Below are 21890 nucleotides of genomic sequence, written 5' to 3'. Positions count from 1 at the left end.
GGGGCCCCAGCCTCCTCATCTGCAAAGCGGCACCTGGCGTCAGAAGACAACGCCCTCAGCTTCAAAGGACAGAGGCGGGGGGAGCTGGGCGTGCAGGCGCGTGACATCCAGTCAACATAAGGCACGAGCCGTGAGCAGGCCCTGAACGAACGAAGAGACAGCAGAGGCCCCTCTACTTAGAGCCGCAGAGCCCATCAGGGCGGCAGCTCTCGCCTGGGCCCGAGCAGGTGTCTGTTCTTCAGTGACAGACCAGGAAACGGAAGCTGGGAAGGGCGGTGACTCACTGTGGCCCCAGAGGGAGGCCCGGCTCCCTGCCCTCAGGGGCTGGCGTGGGGCAGAGTGTGGGCCACGAGACAGCTGGGGGGCCTTGGGGAACCGCAGCACTCTTGGGGGCCCATCCCCGCCCTCTAGCCCAGGTGGCAGCACCTGCCCTGCACAGGTCAGGAAGCTCCAGTGAGGTGACCACTGTGCCGAGGCAGCCTGGGCCTGGCACACAGGTGGGGCTCCCTTTCCTCCCACTCCCCACCCAGGTCTCATCCCTCTCAACCATTTCCAGAATATTCTTCCACACCTGGAGCTTCTTTACAGGGGGTGAAGAAGGGGGCCCCACCTCCCACAGGGTGGCCACACTGCGCATGCACACAGTAGGGCTGACGAGGCGCAGTGGACACCTGCACAGGCAGAAAGCCTCTGGCCTCACCGGTTCACGGTCAGGTCCCGCCAGGTCTCCCAGGAGCTTGCCCGTGGCCTCCAGGCCTGGCACCGAAACAGAAGAGCCTCGTGCAGTCTCCACACAGCCCTGGCCACAGGGCCCCTCCGAGGGCTGGCCTGGAAAGCACATGACCCCAGGGTTAGAAAGACCTTCCCAGCGCCCCCGCCGCCTGCTGTTAGGCCAAGGCCGGCCCACCCCAGCCCTGCACTTGGCCTGGGTCAGCCTGGCGGCTCTGCTCCCCAGAAACGGGCAGTGTCTGCTGCACCAGGCGGCGGCTTCCCAGGCCATAATCCGTGGGGTAACGTGGTCCCTAAGCCGCATTTGCGTGGCGGCTGGACAGCACCCCGCGAGGTGCCTGCGTGCCGGCTCCGGAAACCAGGCCTGAGGCTGTTCTCAGACTGTTCTAGAGGCGCTGGTGTTCTAGAGGCGCTGGTGTTCTAGAGGCGCTGGTGTTCTAGAGGCGCTGGTGTTCTAGAGGCCCTGGTGTTCTAGAGGCGCTGGTGTTCTAGAGGCGCTGGTGTTCTAGAGGCCCTGGTGTTCTAGAGGCCCTGGTGTTCTAGAGGCCCTGGTGTTCTAGAGGCGCTGGTGTTCTAGAGGCGCTGGTGTTCTAGAGGCGCTGGTGTTCTAGAGGCCCTGGTGTTCTAGAGGTCCTGGTGTTCTAGAGGCGCTGGTGTTCTAGAGGCGCTGGTGTTCTAGAGGCGCTGGTGTTCTAGAGGCGCTGGTGTTCTAGAGGCCCTGGTGTTCTAGAGGTCCTGGTGTTCTAGAGGCGCTGGTGTTCTAGAGGCGCTGGTGTTCTAGAGGCGCTGGTGTTCTAGAGGCGCTGGTGTTCTAGAGGCGCTGGTGTTCTAGAGGCCCTGGTGTTCTAGAGGCGCTGGTGTTCTAGAGGCGCTGGTGTTCTAGAGGCCCTGGTGTTCTAGAGGCGCTGGTGTTCTAGAGGTCCTGGTGTTCTAGAGGCGCTGGTGTTCTAGAGGCGCTGGTGTTCTAGAGGCGCTGGTGTTCTAGAGGCGCTGGTGTTCCAGAGGCGCTGGTGTTCTAGAGGTGCTGGTTCACATCAGGGACAAGAGGCTTCCAAGCCCCAGCAGATCCCAGACCTGCGAGGAGCGAGTCCACTCCCTCACACCTGAGCTGTCACCTGGGGTGTGGCTGGGGGTGGGACAGCTCCGAGACCTTGTCTGGACTTCCGTGGCCCCCACTGCCCGCCTGCTGGCACGCTGGGCCCCCGGCTGGAACCCTACCGAGGGCCAGGGGTGTGAGCCTGAGTCAAAGAGCCCCTCGTGGGTGTTGCTCACTCTGGTCCCACCTTTACCAGCTGTGTGACACTGAGCAAGTGGCACTACCTCTGTGAGCTTCAGCTTCCTGTCTGTGGAGTGGGACCACCCTCCCCGGCATCATGAGGACATCATGAGGACTGGACGTGGCCCAGGCACCCCCTCCTGCACGCACAGCAGCGCCCACACACCTGCAGAGGCCTTTGGTCCGGGGCTGTCACCGGCCCGGAGGCATGGTCCCCAGCCTTGGCTTTCGCAGGCCTTTGGCGCCTCATCCCTGGGAAGGTGCAATGGGGCGCCCTGAACACAGCCCAGCACGTCCTGGAGCAAGACAAAGGACGCCAGGAGCCGTCAGTGTCCTGGCTGAAGTGTCCACTTCAAGCCCAGCCCCAGGGGCCTCCCTAGCAGGGGCTGAGTCCCCTCACAGGTGAGGAAGCCGAGCTCAGAGAGCAGAGCGCGGCCTGGCAGCCCAGCCCTGGCCCTGTGCTCTGGGCCCACCAGGCACACTGCCTCCCCCCAGCACCTCAGTGATGGTGGCACCGCGTCCTCGGAAGAGCTTGTCGGCCCCTAGGGGCACCCAAGGCTCCAGCCCGTCTCCTCCCTGTGAGAGTTCTCTCAGCGCCCACCGAGGGAACTGGGCGTCTGCTGAGTCCTGCCCCTCAACTGTCGACAAGTCCCAAATGCTACCACCGGCCACCGTGGACAGTCTCTCCCTGGCCTCTCCAAAGGCGGGCAGGCGGAGCTCGGTGCCAGCCACCCCTTGGCAGATCACGACTCCTCCGGGCGACTCCTTCCTGCTGCTGCGGGGGAGGTGTGGGCGGCAGAAGACAATCAGCGCCCACCCCACCCACCAGGGGCTCAGTCCTCGCTGGGCTCCGCTGCCCGGGCTGCTCCCGCCAGCGAGGCCTCGCCTGGTGCTGTTGGCCGACTCACCCCTCCCCCACCAGACTGCGAGCTCCTTCAAGAGGAAATGGCGTCATTTTGTCTGCACCTGCACCCTAGCCTGGCACACAGTAGGTGCTTAATAAATGATAATTCGATGGATAGATAGAGCAGATGTCTTGGACTTATTGGTGCATTTATTCAGCATGCACTTATTAGGCTCCTACGAGGTGCCAGGTGAGGTGCCAGGTGAGGTGCCAGGTGCGACGGAAACAGAAATGAACAGTAAATGCCCTGTCCGCTTCCCCCCCACCCCGCCTGTTCCCCAGGCCCTCACCTGCCCTCCACAGACGCCCCTCACATCCTTCCTGTCCTAGCAGGGAGACCCTCGGGCGGCAAGGCCTCCCTGGGCTCCACTCAGGCCAGGGGCGGGCAGTGCTGCAGCAGGCGCCTGAGGCCACCACGGCTGTCACTGCCCTGTCGCTCAGCACCCTGGCTCCCCCTCACAGTGGCCACCTGCCTGTCCCAGCTCTCCCTGCCTCCGTGGCCTCCTCACGTGCCTTCCTTCCGCCTGGCTGGCAGGCCCTCCCAGGAGGGCAGGCAAAGCCTTCCCGCACCTGGCTCCCGGCCCCTCCCTGCCACACTCCACGCCGCAGCCGAGCGGTAGCACCGACGTGGACAGTGGACCAGGCGGCCCTCCTGCTCTCAGCCGTCAGCGCTCCCCGACTTCAGCGCGGGCCTCCCCACCCCACTCCACCCACACCCTCCGTGCCCTGGAAGGGCCTCTAGCCTCGGAGCGCTGGCCTGGACCTCTCTCTGCCCCGCCGCCTGGCTGGCCTCCTGCCCTCCTGGGACCAGCGTGCAGGCTGGATGCTGAAGGCGCCTTCTCTGGACTTCCTTGGCCCTCCCCCAAATTAAGTCCTCATCACCCTCCCTCTGAGCATCATCTCCTCGCCCTCCAGTTGTGACCTCCCATTTACGTGTGTGATGGTTTCTGTCATGTCCACGTTTGCTCATAAACCAGGGACCTCGATGCTGGGTGACAGAATCACCCAGAAGCTTTCAACAAGTACCGATGCAGGAGCCTCAGCCCAAACCAGAGAAAACCAGAGGGCTGGGTGGGGGCATCGTCGCGAGGGACTCCAGTATGGCTGCCACCCCGGGCTCAGGGGCTGCTCCCATTTGGCTACCACTTGATCAGAATTAAACACTTCAGAATTAAACACAGGAGTGAGATGGAGAAGAGGAAGTGAAAAGACAGTGAAATGGGTATATACAACCACAAGGAGTGAGATGAGCAACATTTGAGGGATGGACACGCTTGAAGCTATTACTCGAGGGGGGAGGGGAGCATGGGCAATATATGTAACCTTAACACTTGTACCCCCATAGTACGCTAAGATAAAATAAATAAAGAAAGAAAAGAAAAAGAAAAAAGAAAAAAAAAAGGCAGTGAAGACAGAATGGAAAGGAGACAGAAAGAGTGAATGAGAAAGAAGAGCGGGGTAGGATGAGAAGGGAAGAGACAGAAACGAAAAGACGAGCAGGAGACAGGGAAGTGGAAGGAAGGAGGAAGGAGCAGAAAGGGAAGAGGCTGGGAGGCAGCTCCGAAAGCCACGTTCACATCTCGGGAGGGAGCAATGGTCGTCGGTTTTTAATCACAAATCCCACTTGGACTTTGTTCCAACGCCAGGGCTGACCTGGATGCGACTCCACAAATGCTCGCGGAGCACCTGCGCCGGGGCCAGGGCACAGCCAGGATGTGCCCGCGGATCCCTGCCTCGAGCAGGTGACACCCTCTGAGGGACACCCTAGAAGATGATGCTGTGCTAAAATGTCACCCACTGTCCATTTCACCCCTCCCTTTCACACCTGACGAAGTCATCGCTCAGAGAGGGTGCTGAGCTGTCCAAACAGCAGGTCGGCGGGAGAACAGGCGCAGTGCTCAGGTCTCCAGACGCGTGTGGGGCTTTCTCTGCCCCTTCCTGCTTTGTCTGAGGCTCAGCCTGGCCAGGTTTTCCTACTCTTCAACAGTCCAGAAAACACTTGCCTGCAACTTTGTCTGGTTTCAGCATTAATGTGCAATTATTTTGAAAGCTAAGCAAAAAGAAGAAAATGAGGAATATAATGATGTCCGGACACAAACACTAATGTGTTAGAATATATCCTTCTGGGGTTTTTCCTATGCACAGACATTTTCCTATGTATAGACACTGTACAATTTCTCCTTACACAAAATGTAAATTTGTACTTTGTGCATTTTGCATTTAATGATATAGAAGGATCATTTCTCCACAAGTTTCTGCAATGTGGTTTTTATAGCTATCTAACATCCTCTGCCATAAGGCATGCCTTAAATTACCAAACCAATGCCTTCTTATTGGACATTTAGGTTGTTTCCAGTTTTTATCAACTATAAACTGGCTCTGAGATAAAGACATTTAGGTTGTTTCCAGTTTTTATCAACTATAAACTGACTCTGAGATAAACATCACTGTGCATGACTCTTCCACACCCTCTGGCCACTTTTTGGATACATGGAAGTCAAATGGCTGAGAAACAGGCATAGATATTTTTAAGGCATGTATACTGGTTGACAGCCTTCCCAAAGAATGATCCCATTTATACTCTCAATAGCTCAAACCCTCCACAGCAGCAAGATCTTTTAATATTTGACAAATATAAGAAAATGGAATCTCGAGGTTTTGATCATTTACATTTATCTTATAACTAATGGAGCTGACCTGACTGTTTTTGATAAGACCACTGGCCATTTGTGTTTTCTTTTATATTATTTGTATGTTCATGCCTTATGCATGTGTTTTATTTTTTGACATTATCAACACTGTTATTTAAAGCCTTTGCCTGCTGCCAGGGTAACAAACGTGTAACATGCAGCTCTGTGCAGACACAAGCCATGAGCAAGTGGCTGCCTACAATTCTACAATTCAGCAAACAACAAAAAGATTTTTTGTAGCTGCCACAGGGGTGATCTCTGCACCAGCAATCCCTAAAGGCCCTGGCGCTGGAGCCTGATCTCAGCTCTGGGACAACACTGGACAAGGACATCTGAGAGCCTGACTACTGTTCATCTCTGCACAGCATCTGCCACCCCCGGCCAGGCCACAGTCTCACACCGTCATCTGCCATAACAGCACAGTAGCGCCAATGATGGCCTGGTCTGTCTCCCCGCAAGCTGTGGACAGCAGGGTCCGTGCCTGGATCACCGTGCCTGGGACATGGCAGGCATGCATGGCGGTGCGCACTCATGGGGGAGTGTTCGGACACGTCTGCAGATGAACCATGTTTACCCGCCACTCTCATAACTGCCCTCACCCCGAGTCATGCAGCCGCACTCAGAGCACGCCAGACATCACAGTGGTGGCGTGACATTTCAGGTGATGGCGAAGCCTGTGCCTCTTTTCAGGTACTGCTGCTTTCGCTTCCTTTGGGAAGTGACTTTACCTCCCGCCTCAGTTTCTTCCTCTGAAAAATGAGAATCAAGAATTCTACCACTTCATAAGCTTGCCGGGGGCACGGAGCTCGTCACTGTGCCAGGTGGGCGGCAGCACGCGACAAACGCTGGCCTTTGCAGTGACTTTCTTTCTGTCGCCCGAATCCCAATTTCTACACTTCACTTCCCAGCACTGCCATTGCGCGGCAGTCCCTTGGCCGCGGGCGGTGGAGCCAAGCCCTTCCCATGTTCACGAAACGTTTCGCATCCCAGGGCTGGGCTTGGAGCCGAGTCGCAGCCCGCTGGTGATGAGGAGCGCCAGCAGCCGGGCACAGGGGAAGAGAGGGCCGCCGGGGGCTCGCCGCACGGGCACTGAGGAGGGAGGGAGCTGGTGTGAGCTCAGCAAAGTCTGCCTGGAGGAAGCAACATTCCTGCTGAGTGGGTTTGCCCGACAGGCTAACAGGGGAGGCAGCAGAAGCTTTTAGGCACGGGAAGGTTTATAGGCCAGAAGAGCCTGGCATGCTCGGGGACCTGCCGAAGCTCAGTGTGGCTGGAGCAGGTTAGAGGGGACTGAGCATGAAGAAGGAGTCCCAGGCCAGAGCTCCAGGGGCCTCGAACGCCATGGTTAGGAGGTGGAGCTTGATCCTGAGACAATGGGGGCCACAGCAGAGGGGTTATGGGGTTATGGGGGAGATGCTTTGGGGGTCGCCACAGGTATCCAGAGAAAGACCTGCTCTCGGTCCTCACGGACACTCGCCGCCCTGTGAAAACGCACTGGCAGCTTTGGGACGTCGCAATGTAAGCTGCTCTCTGGACTCTACGTGTGACTTCACAGACGTGCCGAGGCCTGGCAGGCACGTACGCTGGCCACTGGGGCTTGTGCCACTCTGACCAGGACCCCAAAGGGTAGCCTCTGGCTTTGCAGTTTCCTTACCGAGAGGTCCTAGCATTCCGATGCTCACAGTCTCAGGCCGCACCCAGCCTAGGAGCCTGTGGCTGGCTGGCACCTTACATCCTGGGGCCCTGAGGGCGCTTGTCCCTGCCCAGGTGGGACTGTTTGGCCTCAGATACTCTCAGTCTAGGCCGTCCGCTGCTCGGAGACAAGGACAGGGCCTGGCAGCCTCGTCGCACCCTGTGGCCCAGGTCCAGCCTGCATTCCAATGCTCACAGGGACCCACAGCCTCCACGGGGGCCTTCTCCTACTCCTTCCTTGTCCCTCCCCTCCCCCCAGGCTGCTGTCTGTCGTCCTGTGCAGGCAGGTCTCGTCTCACTCATGCTGCTGCCCTTGGTGCTTGACCCCACACACGGGCACCGAGAACCGCGCCTGTACCAACACGACCGGCTGCCCGGGATCTCCCAGAGGAGGAGGGCACAGCACTTACAGCACAGCTACGGGGTCAGCCACCAAGGTGCCAGTCCTGGTCCTGCCATGTTACGGTCTGATGTCTGTGTCCCACACATCCATCTGTTGAAACCCAAATCCCCAAAGGGACAATCCTAAGAGGTGAGGCCTTTGGGACAGGATCAGGCCATGAGGCGGACCTCGTGCCCGTATCGGAAGAGATGGAGACAGCCTGCTTCCTCTCTGCTCTCTCTGCCAGGCCAGGAAGCGGGTCGTCACCAGACACCACGTCCGCAGGTGCCTCCGTCTCAGAGACCCCAGCTTCCAGACCTGTGAGAGATCAATGTTTTCGTTGTTTAAGCCACTCAGTCTACAGCCATTTGTTATAGCAGCCCAAACAGACTAAGACACGCCGCTTAGCATCTGTGTGACCCTGCACAGGTATGGGCCAGTAGGTCCCTCCACTTCCTCCTCTGTACGATGAGGATGAGGTCAACAGCACAAACGGTGCTTCGGTGCACGTTAGGGGCTGTTTGTAGCTGCCCGCGCAAAGCCCCAGGCGTAGCACACACTCCCTGCCATCCGGGATCTGGAACCCACGAAGCTGTGGCATCTCGTGGGTCCTCAGAACAGTTCACCCAGGGGGCACTTGTCCTGAGTTGGATTGCACCCTCTGAAAGCCATATGTTGAAGTCCTAATCCCCAGGTCCACAGAATGTGACCTTATTTGAAAATAGGGTCCTTACAGAGATAGTCAGTCAAGATGGGGTCACACGGGGTAGGTTGAGGCCCTGACCCACCCTGCCGGTGTTCTTATAGCAGGGGGGATTTGGATGCAGACGGCTGCAGGGCAAGGTGATGTGCAGATGGCCACCCACAAGTGGAGGAGGTGGGTCTGGGACAGAGTCCCCCTCCCAGCACTCAGAAGGCACCAGCCCTGCCCACGCTTTGATCTAGGATTTCCCAGCCTCCAGAGCCGGGAGAGAAGACATTTCAGCTATCTCAGGCACCCGGCTCTCGGTACTGGGTTATAGCAGCTTTAGCAGCATGGTACTTATGCGTTGATCTGTCTATCAGGCAATGACGGCTAAAAGACGTGAAATGACCTGCCCTGGGCAGCCCTTCCCAGAAGGCCACTGAGGTTCTCTCAGCCCCTCCCCAGCCCATCCACAGCCCACGGGACATGGGAGATGGTGACCACAGGCCCTGTCCACCCCAGGTCCCTCCCAGCGGCCATTCCAGAGGACCTGTGGAGACAAATCACACTCCCACTTAACCCACTCCAATCCAGGACAAGCCCCTAAGAAAATACATAAAAAGCCAAGAGAGAGAAACCTACAAGGTCCATAGTGAGTGTGGTCTCTCCCCAACACGCTGCCATGTGGGTACAAGCCCGGACAGGGATGGTGGGAGGGCAACAGTGGTGATGCTGCTGTTGATGGTGGCCGTGGTGACGGTGACAGTGAGTGAAGCTAGATTTGACTAATCACTCACTATGTACCAGGCACCGTGCTCAGACCTTTCGCTGTACTTTCTTATTTCATCTTCATAGCCACGCTGGGAAGAAATATTATTAGTGTCATCCCAGTGTTAGTCCCATTTCACACTTCAGGACACTGAGGCCCAGAGAGTTTAGGACCCTGCCTAAAGGTGTCGCAGCTGGTAGGAGGCAGAGCTGGAATCTTCCCCCTGCATCTCTGGGTGTGAGCCGCTCGCCCCAGCGCGTGGCCCCAGAGTGGAAGGATCAGCATTTTAGACCTGGATGTCCCTACACGGCAGCCCTGCTGTCTCTGCTACTCGGCTGATGAGAGAGGCCGCTCGCGGCGAGAGCAGAGCGGGCGGGGCCGCACTCGGCGTCTGGGGAGTTTCAGGGAGTGCGACAGGCGCGCCAGCCTCCGGCGCGGCCCTGAGAGCAGCAGCCCCGTGAGGTGCCGTTTCCCTGGGCCCTAGGGCTGTTGCAGGGGAAAGCATGAAGCCTTGAGAAGGTCACAGATGTGTGGACAGGGCTCGTGAGTGATGGCGCAGAGTCTACTAAATTCGCCCTCTGGTGCTGCCCAAACCCTCAAGAACAAACTCTGGCCCCAGGATCTTGAGGTGAGGACAGCAGGGTGGCGTCCCAGCTCAGCTCCTGTCCTGATGCTCAGCAGCTGGCGCCTGCGATGATGTCACCCGACCTCCCTGGGCCTCAGTTTCTCCATCTCTTCAGGAGGAGAAGAGTGCCAGGCCCACAAGGGCGTTCTTAGCATTAAATGAAAAAACACAAAAGGGACCAAACACGAGCTTGTTCCTCCTGGATACTGGGGTGCTCACGCTTCCTCCCACATAGCCATTTTGAAGGCACAGCAAGCAGCAGTTTAGGGGACAGGTGGGGCCCAACAGCCCAAATTAAATCTTATGTTCAGGAAAGTTACAGAAGAGAATTTTAAATGACAATTTCCGTCTATGCACAATTTATTTTCCAAAATTACGAGGTGCTGATATTAAACGTACACTTTGTTTCCTTTTGTCTGATGAACACGAGGGAGGAAGAGCGAGCAGGAGGCGCAGGAGAGGGACAGCAGGAGGGCAGAGTGGCAGATGGGCACGCTGTGGCCCGAGACCCTGCAGAGCATTTAAGGCCCCAGGTAATTTGAAATATGATATTCAAGTTTGAAGATGAAATTTGATTTTTTTAAAATGAGCACTCTTCTTTGGGCTAAGGTCTCTCCCTCATATCTCCTGAACCCCAGCTCGAGCCCAGAGGAGAAGCGGGCTCTTCGCAGGGAGGCAGTCGGCTGCAGCACAAACAATGAGCTTTGGACTCACATCACATTCGGGTCAAATTCCAGTTTCGGCCCTTACTAGCTGTGTGACAACAGGTATGTGACAACAGAGGCTGCCCTCTCAGCCTCAGCATCCTCATCTGTGGAATGAGAGCAGCAGTACCTGCCTCACAGTCTTCACGAGCACTGAACGAAATAATGTGTTTGAAACACCCAGGGCGGTGCCACACACGTGGCAGGAATGCATTAAACGTTTTACTCTTCCATCAGTCAAATGGCATCCAGCCTGCCCTCCAGAGTTCAAGAAATGTGCCCAATGTCACATAGGTAGTAAATACGCAAACCAGAAAGGGATCCCACCATGTGCTCTCCACTCCAAAGCCCTGGGGCCTCCCCTGTGCTGCTGCTGGGGCTGAAGCTGTAAGGCCAGTCGGGCCTGGATCCTGCCCCACGGGCTCACAGTCTAGAGGAAGAGGAGTGGAGACGCACACGTGGAGCTTTCACAAGGGAACCGCCGTCGCCTTTGGGGCTGTGAGAGAGGAAGAAGAAGGGCAGATTGCTTTGGGCAGGGAGGGCTGGGCCAGAAAGGATGTCTGAGCACAAGAGAGTCCCATGACACTGCACAGGGCCTGGCGCACAGTAGAGACTCACTGGATGTTGGACAGATGGACGGACAGGAGGGGACAGATGCTGAGGGCATGGGGTGCTGGTTGGCTGCCTGGCAAGTGGTTGTTGGGGAGACAGACAGTGGTTGATGGACAGACAGACGGTGGGGCGAATGAGAAGATGATGGAACTTGGGTAGACAAGTGGGTGGGTGGGTGCGAGAGTTGAAATGTCTGTGTCCCCTCCTACTATGTCAAAATCCCAATCCCCAACGTGAGGGTGTCCGGAGATGGGGCCTTTGGGGATGATAAGGTCATGAGGGTGAATCCCTCATGGATGGGATTAGTGCCCTTACAAAAGATACCCCAGAGAGCTCCCTCACCCTTCCACCACGTGAGACAGAGTGAGCAAGTACCAGGAACTGGGACCTCCCCAGACCCCAAATCTGCCAGTGCCTTGATCTGGGACTTCCAGCCTCCAAAACTATGAGAAATAACTTTCTGTTGTTTATAAGCCACCCAGTCTTTGGTATTCTGTTGTAACAGCCCAGATAGACTTCAATAATAGGTAGGCAAGTGGTTTGGTAAGGGGGCTAATAGGTGCAGACGTCGGGATGGACAGGGAGGTGACGGCGGGTGGGTGGACACGTGGTTGGATAGCTGGGTGGTGTGCACTGGTGGATAGATGGGCGAGTGGACACGTGGGTGGTGGAAGGACGGTGGGTGGGCAGATGGCCAGTGGGACCCTGTGTTGCAGAATGGGTGGTGAGGTTGGAGGGTGGCGGGTGGGTGGGAGAATGGATGGCATGAAGGACGGATGGATCGGGCTGGCTGGGATGGGTGTATGGAGAGAAGACTGGGGAACAGATGGGCCAGTGACTTGGCCAAGTGGCCATAGGAGAAAGAAAATGAAAGGTTACTCCTGCCCTGGGCTCCAGCCACTTACCAGGCTGCAGTGACCAGCAGGCGCCCGGGCTCCCAGCTCCTGTCGCAGGCTGCGGTTCTGCTCGGCGAGGTCCTCCACCTGCCCGAGCAGGCCGATCTCCGACAGCGTCAGCCGGTACACGCAGCAGCGCAGCTCCTCCAGCTGCCCGCGGAGCTGGCGCTGGGCGGCCCTCTGCTCCCGCAGCAGGCGCTCGGCCTCCTCCCGCTCACGCTCGGCCCTCGCCTGCAGGGCGCACAGCTCTGCAGCGGCCTGGGCCTCGGCGGCACCCTGGGGATCCAGACGGGCCAGCAGGAGGCCGGCGGCCCGGCACAGGCGCTGCACGTCGCGCTCCAGCCGCCGCACCTGTGCCCGCAGGACGCGCTCCTGCTCGTGCACCAGGCGCAGCTGGCGCCGCTGCAGCCGCCGGCAGCGCTCCAGGGCCGCCGCCTGCCGCCCCAGCGCCTCGTCCTTGCGCCGCAGCCGTTCCTGCAGCCGCCGCAGCTGCCGCCGGGCGGCGCTCTCCTCCCGCACCTACAAGTTCACGGTGGATGAGGGCGTCAGGAAGCCGAAAGGGCACACCATTGCTGACAGTGATCCTGTCTTTCCTTAACATTTCCATATTTTGTGCTTGGTGTATTTTTTGTATTAATTGTTTTTGCATTAAAATATTGCATCAAAATATTATTTATCTCCATGACTGAGTTTTTGATGGCCCTTAAACTTTGCACAGGAGGCAAGTGCCTCCTTCACTTCACCCTAGTCAGGTCCCCGAAACACCCGGGTGCTCCCTGAGTCCTTGGATGGGTGCTGTGCAGCGGGCAGGATGCCCGTCAGCCGTAACACACCCCAACGGCTGCTGGAGTTGTCCCAGTGCCGACTACGGCCACACCTGTGTGTAGGCAGCTGCTGCCGGAGCCCCCGCGTGTCCCTCCCTCCAGCCCAGCACTGTCCAGAGCTCCACATTTGCCAGCACCTCGAAGGCAGTGACTGCCCAAGGAAGGTCCGCTGCTCTGGCTGCTGCATCAGGACACCAGTGCCACAGCAGCTGTCATTATTGTGGATACTCTCCTTGGAGAGAGGTACTGCTACAGCCCCTGGGGGGACTGAGGAACAACTGACAGCACACAGCTAAAGTTCCCTGCAGCCAGGACTCTGGCCCCTTGTATCTGACTCAGGCCTTTTCTTTCCTCATCTGGCCCCGTCCTGACCAGAGAACACATCTCCCTACTCTTAAGCTTTCCTCCTCCCCACCCACGTGCTGCAAGCTGGACTGGGATGCACCACCCACATTGAGAATTAGAGACTTTGCCTAATTTTTGGAATTAATTCAAACAAACAGGTGGAACTGCCTCCACGTGAAGCTTTCTTTCCACTGCTAGTGCCTGCTGCTGCCACTCTGCCAGAGTACTTGCAGAAAACAAAAGCAAACAAGCAAAGAGCAAACATGGAGGAGGAAACTTGAGAATAGCTCAGACAAGCTTTGTTTGAATAATTTGTCTTGGGGCATGTTGGGGTAGACAAATGCTGGAGTCAGAGTCCCTGGGAAGAAAAGTCTCCTGGTTTTCGTGATGGTGCAAATTCTGTAATCAGTGCTGTGTGGTGCTCAGTGGACAGGGCTCCAGTGCCCAGATGGGTGTGCCTTCAACAGCTTTCAAAATGACCACAGGTCACTACAGAAACGAGCATCTCTGTATGTAAATGCTTACTAGAAATATGGCAACAACAGAGCTCAGCTACCAAAGGCACAGAAAACTCATTCATGTGCTACTTCAAAATACAGATGCCTCTGGCAAGAGATTTTGTGTTAGGGGTTGGGGGCTCGCTGGTAGCTGGACGGAGTGATAGCCGAGTGACCGGGGCAAGCCCCCTTGTCACTCTGAACTCTGCCCTCCTCTGGGAATGAAGTTTCATGACAGTTTTCCTGGAGCTCACATATCACACGAGCGGCGTGAGCAAGAGGACGCAGGTGGGAAAGGGCTCAGTGTCCTGCAGAGACTGCTGGTCCCCTCGGCGCTCGGGCCTCCCTAACCACGTCTCACTTGCGGCCCCTCGTCCTCTGCCCCCTCACACTGTGAACCTGTCCACGGCAGGGCTGTGTCTGGTTCACGTAGGGAATGGCTCCAAGAATATCATGGCAGCGTTTTCTGCAGAGACGTCCATGGCCAGGCTGCAGACATAGCCGCGACACCTGGCGTTAAGCACTCCCTCCGCACAGCGATGGACCACAGACGGGAATGTGGCCGACCTTCTGCACCCGAAGTCCAGCACAAATGGGAGAAACCTCCACTTGGATGTCTCCCTGGCATCTCAAAGACTAGCTTCAATTTAACTGGACAACTCATCCTTCCCCCTGCGCTGCTGTTACGCTCGCAGCTGGGCCAGGGCGAGTCCCACTGCACGGAGCGCGGGAACACCGCCCCGCCCTGCACACCCTGTGCACAGTGGAAGCGGGGTTTCGTGAAACAGCACTCCCCTTACACACACGATGCCTTTTCATATTTCCTAGACTATTTCATTTTTTAAGAATGTTGGTTGTGACCCGCTGAGTTGATTTCACATCCCATCAATGGGTACAACCTGCAATTTGAAAATGCCTGGGCTACAGTCTAAATAGCAACCAACTACAGCAGGATTCCTCGGGGGATCTTTGGGCACCACAGGCAGCTGCCCTGAAGTCTTGTCATTTCTGCCTCTGCTGTGTTTCCTAAGAGTGCCTCCCCTGTAGGCCTCCTCAACTCTCACCTGGAAAATTTCAATCATGCCTAATAATCGTAAAAGAGATAGCATTATTTAAATACTTACTGTTGGAGGTATTTTACATGTATTAACTCACACTTAACGCACACAACAATCTGAGAGGGTTGGTACTTATTCCCATTTCACAGATGAAGAAACTGAGGCCCAGAAAGGTTGTCACCTGCCCAAGGTCACACAGCTAGTGAGTGGCATAACCAGGATTTAGTTCCAGGCGTTGGCCTGCAGAGCCCACAGCTCCCCAAGGAGGGCTGGATGTTCCCTCCACCAGAACCTCCTCCCACGCAGGGAGCCGGCATCGCTGTGGGTGGGAGAGGGCCATCCAGTCCAGCCCTCCCTGCTCAAGCCCCTGCTCCCCAGTGGTGGCCGCGGAGCGCCTGGCAGCCTGACCCTCTGGAACCCTTCTGCCTCCCTGCCCCCACCCCTGCACACATGCCCTGCCCGGGCCTGGTCGGTTCTGCCTCACTTCCGTGCCTCTGCCATGCTCTCACGTGCCTTGCGCACCCTTCCCAGCAAGGCCCAGCTCGCTCGCCCCGCGCCCCGCACCGTCCCTCAGCCCCGGCCTCCCACCGCACACGCAGGACACGCCTGCCGCCCGCGCAGCCCCGCCAGTTCCAGGGTCATTTGCTGCCCATCGGTGCCCTGCATCGGCCATCTCAGGAGGTGGTCTGGTCCGGGGAGCAGGCACCCAGGCCGTGGAGATGAACCTCTGACCAGGCCCGGCGAGCACGCGGCCCCCACAGGTCAGCAGGCGCAGCCCCACCCCACCCCGCACACGCCGGCCGCCGCAGCCCCCGCGCACCGGAGAATCAGGGTCCCCCTGACTCCTGCTCGCCCAGGCCACCCAGCCGTCTGCCCACTGCAGCTGCTGCATGTTCCCGCGGCGCTGCTGGGACAGGAAACAGGGACTGGAAAGAAGACCTGAACGTACCCAGCTGGCCAGCTCCCCCTGCAGCGCCGCCAGCTTCTCCTGGGCCCAGAGCCAGGCGCTTCTCTCCTGGGCCACGCGGGCGCTCAGCCGCTCCACCCTCCCGAGGAGTCTCTTCTCCGACAGCTCCAGCTCCTGGATTCTGTGGCGCGGGGCAGGGAGAGGCTTGCTCAGGACGCAGGAAACACAGCCGGAGGCTTTCGCCGACACCGGACCAACTTATTTTTTGGTACATTTGGCCAATTTGACGTGCTGACAAAATTACATTTTGTACAACATTCATACATATAGTTTTAGACATTACCTATAATACTTCAAATATAGCATGTGAACAGTAAGATGCCATGCATAGCAATCGTAAGGGTGCTCTCGCCCCTAAGCCAGTCATCCCACATTTGGGTAATATCAACTGAGAGTAGCCGAGCCTGAGGCATTTAGGCTGAGCGCTTCAACTGCCTGGATTTAATTTATCCTCACAACATTGCCAGGCTTCAAATGGATTATGTTACCCCTACATCACATACAAGGGAAACTGAGGATCAGAGAGGGCAGACAATTTGCCCAAAGTCACACAGCCGTATAGAGTACAGCCTGTCTGACTCCTAAAATCACACTGTTGACCCTATGCTCTATTGTCTCCCATTTTAGCTACTTTCTTATGAGTCTCTTCCAAAGAAATGATTGACAGTTTTAAAAAAGGTTTCTGCAATCTAAAAAAATCAATCTCTGTATTATTTACTCTTCCAAGTGAGAAGTTGGAAGTAGCTTAACTCTCTAACAGTTAGCAATGGCTAAGCCACACGAAGGTTTTGTGTGGCCCTGGGAAAACACTGAGGTTGCATCATAAGCAAGAGCACCGCCCAGAGGTGGACTCTGCTCGCAGCTGTGTAGAAAGGGCACACACAGGATGGCAGGAGAAGTCCACAGGGAGAGGCCGGGCTTCTGGCCCCACTGGGAGAGGAGGCACTGCAAGAGCACGCCTGTCCGCTGCTTGTGCCCGGGCTGCAAGCCCCGCTGTGCTAACCTTGCCTCTCCAGTGGAAAGCCATGGTGCACGTGCACAGCGTGGCCACAGCCTCCATGGACAAGCCCTGCACGGTCCCGCTCCTTTCCCCAAGTCCCTGCCAGGGTACCTGCTCATGTAGAACAGACTCTGCTCCCCTGGGTGAAGACCTGGCTTTGCCTCCTGATTCTGCCATCTACCAGCCACGGGGCCTTAACTGGGCTGGTTCGCCGCAGTAATCTCCAGCGTCTGCCCATAAAGCCAGGCCACTGCTCCCTGCTCAGCATGTTGCCGTGAGGATTAAGTTAAATGATACATTATTGTTAATAATAAGGCTCAGAATCCCCTCTCCTGCTCCAGTTCTCAGGCCTTGAGAGAAGGTCTCAAGAGTGACAAAAGGAGCGTGAACTCGTGTGTGGATTACAATCAAGGTCCTTCCAAACTGGACCCGAGGAGCGGCCCCAGGTGAAGAGTCGGGTCAGACTGAGCACTTTCTGATGGGTGTTGAAATGTGGTGAGATATGAAATGAAAAAGAAAAGCCTTTCTGTTTAGTCTTTCAGATACCATTGCAACATTAAACATGAGATAGCATTTAATTCCAATACTATTTCTAATTTTAAACTAAGCAGAAAATGACCAAGCTCACCTTGGCAGGCCGAATTGTGGCCTCAAATATATGAGGTCCTGGATATATCCCTGGAACCTATGGATGTTACCTTAAAATGCAAAAGAGACTACAGAGGTGACTACATTGAGGCTCTTGAGACGGGGAGGTGACCCTGGGTTATCCAGGGGTCCATCCTGACGAGGAGGGGCAGAGGGACTGGACTCCAGAGCAGGCATGTGACTGCCAAAGCAGGATGCTACACCGCTGGCTCCAAGGACACAGGAAGGCTCCAGGAGCCAAGGACCGCAGCTCTGCGACACAAAGGGCAAGGAAAGGGACTGCCCCGTGACCTCTGGAGAGCTCGGCCCTACTGATGCCTTCACTTCAGCCCAGCAAGACTGATTTCTGACCTCTGGCCTCCAGAACTCTAATCAATTTGTGCTGTTTTAAGCCACCAAGTTTGTGGTAACTTGTCACAGCAGCCCTAGGAAACGAACACACTCCCAAACGTGAAGCAAGACAATGAAGTGCTGTTTTCACTGATTAAGCTAATGACAAGTTTGCAGAAATATGCACATCCAGCGCAGCCAAGAGCGCTATGAAACTAGGAGGCTGCAGTGCGGCAGCGGAGCGCCTGGGCCACCGGGCTGCACAAACCCTCCGGGCCTTGGGGAGTCCTGCGTGGGCCTCGGTAAGTCACTGAGCCACCCAGCGTCTTCATCTCCACATCTATACGATGAGAATAATGTCGTTACCCCGTTTCCAGTGTTGTTTTAAGGATTAACTGTGTTAATACTTGTCAAGCATGTAAACGGTGGCTTGGTACTGACCAAGCACTTGGTAAGTGCTCAGCTATTACTAATTTTGTTACATTTAGATTGGAAATGAATGTGCAACATCCTAGTGTTATGATGAAGATGAGAGTGGGGTTTTCTTTCTCAAATTTTTAACAAAGCTATTACATTACTTTTATAATAAATACTTTCATATTTTAACTCTTTAATTGAACCAAATCTAATACATACTCTACCTTAGCTTTTTCCATACCCTAGCCAGCCTGAAATCTGCACTCAGAACTTCAGCTCTTAGTGACCCTGGATAATGCATTTCATCTCAGGCTCAGTTTCCTCATCTTTAAAAGGAGATAGCATCGCTCTATGCATCTGGGGCTCCAGGGGACCAGGATGGGATTAGCATGGGGGCCTTTTCTCCTTCATCCTGCCCCTCTCCTGCAAGATGGTGCGCCCCGTCATCAAAGAGAACAGAGGGCACCAGCCACGTTCCCCAGGCCCTGGCCGCCTGGCCCCTTGCCTCCAGCAGGCATGGTGTCCCTGGCCCCTCTGTGTCTCTTGCACATGACGGGCCTCCTTGGTGGGAGTTTCCCACCCATCAGCCCCAGGCCCGTGACCTTCTGCCAATCTCTCTGGAGGGATGTTTGGACGCACAGCCTTGTGTGGCTATACTGCTAGCGTCTCAGGGCCGGGCTGCTTCCCAGCTCTCAAGCCCCAGGACTGATGCTGCGCGCGGAATTGTGTCCTCCCCCAAACTCACATATTGAAGCACTAACCCCTAGTATCCCAGAATGTCACTATATTTGGAGATAAGACCGTTAATGGGGTAATCAAGTTGAAAGAAAATCATTAGGGTGGGCCCTAATCCAATAGGACCTGTGTCTTTATAAGAAGAGATCAGAGGCCGGCACAGTGGCTCACGCCTGTAATCCTAACATGATGGAAGGCCGAGGTGGGACAAATGCCTGAGCTCAGGAGTTCAAGACCAGCCTGAGCAAGAGTGAGACCCCACCTCTACTATAAATAGAAAGAAATTAGCCAAACAACTAAAAATAGAAAAAATTAGCCGGGCATGGTGGTGCATGCCTGTAGTCCCAGCTACTCTGGAGACTGAGGCAGTAGGATTGCTTGAACCCAGGAGTTGGAGGTTGCTGTGAGTTAGGCTGATGTCATGGCACTCTAGCCCGGGCAACAGAGTGAGACTCTGTCTCAAAATAAATAAATAAATGAATAAAAATAACTAACTAACTAAATAAATATAAGAAGAGATCAGGACACAGATACCACAGAGGGACAGTCCTGGGTGAGGACCAGGGAGAAGGCAGTTGCTGCAAGCAAGGAGAGAGGCCTCAGAAGAAATTAACCCTGCCCACACTTTGCTCTTGGGATTTTGGGCTCCAGAAATGTAAGGAAATAAATTTCTGTTGAGTCACCCAGTTTGCAGTACAGCAGGTTTCGAATAACATCACTGTGCTCAACATTGTTTGTTATAATGCTGATGAGAAAAAAAATTGATTCCCAGCCGGGGCCACTGTCTGTGTGGAGCTGGCACGTCCTCCCCGTGTCTGCAGGGGTGTGCTCCATGCCCAAGCTCTGAGGGTTCAGCGGTGTGGTGTCTGCGCAGTCTGGTCTGGGGCATGGGGGAGGGCGAGTGCCCCGCCCGGGGCTGGGTCCCGCCCTGACTGCTGATCCTCGGGGAAAGGCCCGGCGCCACCCCGACTGGAAAAGCTGGGCAAGTCATTATCTCGCTTGTTTTTGTTAGTCTTTCTTAAATGGATGCACAGCTCACATTTATTTCAATGTGTAATATTAGAAGTGTCTGGGGTCTTTATTTAGAAGTTCGGTGATGTTTTGTGATCAAAAGTACGCTGCAGGAACTCAGCTCTCCAATGGCAAACTGGTTTCCGTGCACGTTTCACTTACAGTCGCTGCTACCAAGAGATCCACGATGCTCAGCGAGGCCGGCTGCCGCGGCGTGGCCGCCCAAGCGCACTGGCACGGCCTGGTGCCTGAGTCTTGGGAGTAATGCAGGCTGCAGGATGGATGAGCGAATGTGCGAACGAGTAATCACATAGGATAACAAAAGAATTTTTCTGATTTGTGAATGTCTTCATGTGAAACGTTTTACCAAAAGGGAAGTGGTAAATCACATTATTGAAATGTAGGCAAATGGAGGAAAATGGGGAAGTCTCACAAAAATCCAAGGCACTTGGTTGCTGGGATATAAGCAAGCCCATTAGAATCGATCCCAGTCATAGCCATGCTGGGTTTCTCCTCTGATATATATGAAAGGCCTCACCTCATTCTGCCAGACTAGGTAACAATAAATCATCAAGAAAGACCACAGGCTTTGGAGAAAGACCTGGACTCAAACATGCCACCTAAGAACCATGTCACCTCCGTCAGGAAAACAGAGCCCAGGCCAGGGAATTCAGCAGAGAGAAACAAATGCCGAGAAGCTATTGCAAAGATGATGGAAGAGCCACAAGGCCACGGAGAGATGACAGGCAGCCCAGACGAGCCACTTCTGGCGCTGGGGGTGGAGATGGTGTCACCAGGCCCAGGGAGCCAGGCCACCCTGCAGGAGCTGGGACCACAGAGGAAGCAGAGGGAGTGTCTGAGTTACAGCCACAGCTGGGGATGACAACACCCAGAGCAGAAGTGAGGGAAAGACCCTGGCTTCTCCCTTCCTCCCGCCTTCTGGGGTCTCCCACTAGCTGTATCCAGATGGAAGTCAGGGAGCAGAGGATGGGAAGACAGGAGGGACTGGGCACAAATGACTGCCCTCGGCGGTTATGTACCTTGATGAACGTGTTTCCTCAGCTGTAGACACGATTCAACACACCATGATAACACAATCATGATGCCCCAGGATTTGCTAAATATACACAAAGAGATCAAATGGCACAGCTACCTGTTCCTCAGCACGGATTCCGACGTCACATATTTGTCAACTGCTGCCAGCAGCTTCTGCTCGGAGGATTCCAGCTGCTTCCTGAGTGTCCCTGTGTCCACTTCTGGGATATTGGCTGCTGCTTCCGGAAGACATCCCAGTTCCTCACTGCTACCTTCCACGTCCCGGAACACCCAGCACGTGTCAACCTTCACATCAACGTTCATTACATCAAACCCATCACTGCTGGGCACTCTGATGACATAGCTGAAGTTTTTTTCTGTCCTTCCCTTAGCTGTTGGCTCCATCACGTAAATATTTCATGGAGCAAGACTTAATAAAGTTAAATGAATTTGCAACACTGACTTCCTGGAGATTCTGAGGTGGTGGCTGTGCCTTCAGATTGTTCAGGAAAAATCCTCTGGGGAGGGCAAGAACAGGTGTATTATTCATGAGTGGATGACATGGGTTTCATTTGCACAAACGTCATACAATATGAATGAAAGCCTCTCGTTTTACAAGACAGCGTGCCAGAACTCACCCAAGGCAAGCAAAAGTTGCAGAAAAATCATTTGGAATTAAATGCTTAATAATGTATACAAAGAGGAAAAATAAGATCTCCAGGCAGGCCATCAGAGTGTTATACATTCTCAGTAGTAAATGAAGCTCAAGTTTTCCGGCAGCAACAAGTGAGGTTCCGCACCTCCTCTCTGGGCACAGCATGTAGTAGCAAGGACTCACGGCCTGCTAGAGGAAGGGTGAGGAACTAACACGCCCAGTGCCAGCCACGCTGGGGCCTCTCGTGCCTTACCTGGTCCAACTCTCCCGGTGCCCCACGAGGTGGGCATTCACATGACCACTTTACAGGTGGGCAAATGGAGGCTTTGGAGGGTGGAGGAGCTTGTCCACCCTACAGGTGGAGCAGAAAGTGGCAGTTAGGATTGAAATCCAGATCTGACTCCCAA

The 21890-nt window shown here is 55.4% G+C and overlaps 1 protein-coding gene across 1 annotated transcript in view; it reads right to left on the bottom strand.

Moving 5' to 3' along the window:
• C16H4orf50 (chromosome 16 C4orf50 homolog) overlaps positions 1-21890 on the bottom strand; it is a 111816-nt gene that overhangs the window by 78466 nt on the left and 11460 nt on the right. Inside the window, exons 2-6 of the mRNA XM_075993427.1 lie at positions 20947-21346; positions 15635-15773; positions 11971-12480; positions 2172-2301; positions 701-828 (exon numbers count right to left, since the gene is read on the bottom strand). Coding sequence (XP_075849542.1) covers positions 701-828; positions 2172-2301; positions 11971-12480; positions 15635-15773; positions 20947-21233 — 1194 coding nt within the window. The 5' untranslated portion in view covers positions 21234-21346. The remainder of the gene's footprint in view (positions 1-700; positions 829-2171; positions 2302-11970; positions 12481-15634; positions 15774-20946; positions 21347-21890) is intronic.

The sequence above is a fragment of the Microcebus murinus genome, chromosome 16, assembly GCF_040939455.1.
Source record: "Microcebus murinus isolate Inina chromosome 16, M.murinus_Inina_mat1.0, whole genome shotgun sequence".
NCBI classification, from domain to species: Eukaryota; Metazoa; Chordata; class Mammalia; order Primates; family Cheirogaleidae; genus Microcebus; species Microcebus murinus.
Note: the sequence above shows the minus strand (reverse complement) of the source record. Positions and strands in the feature narration are given on the sequence as shown.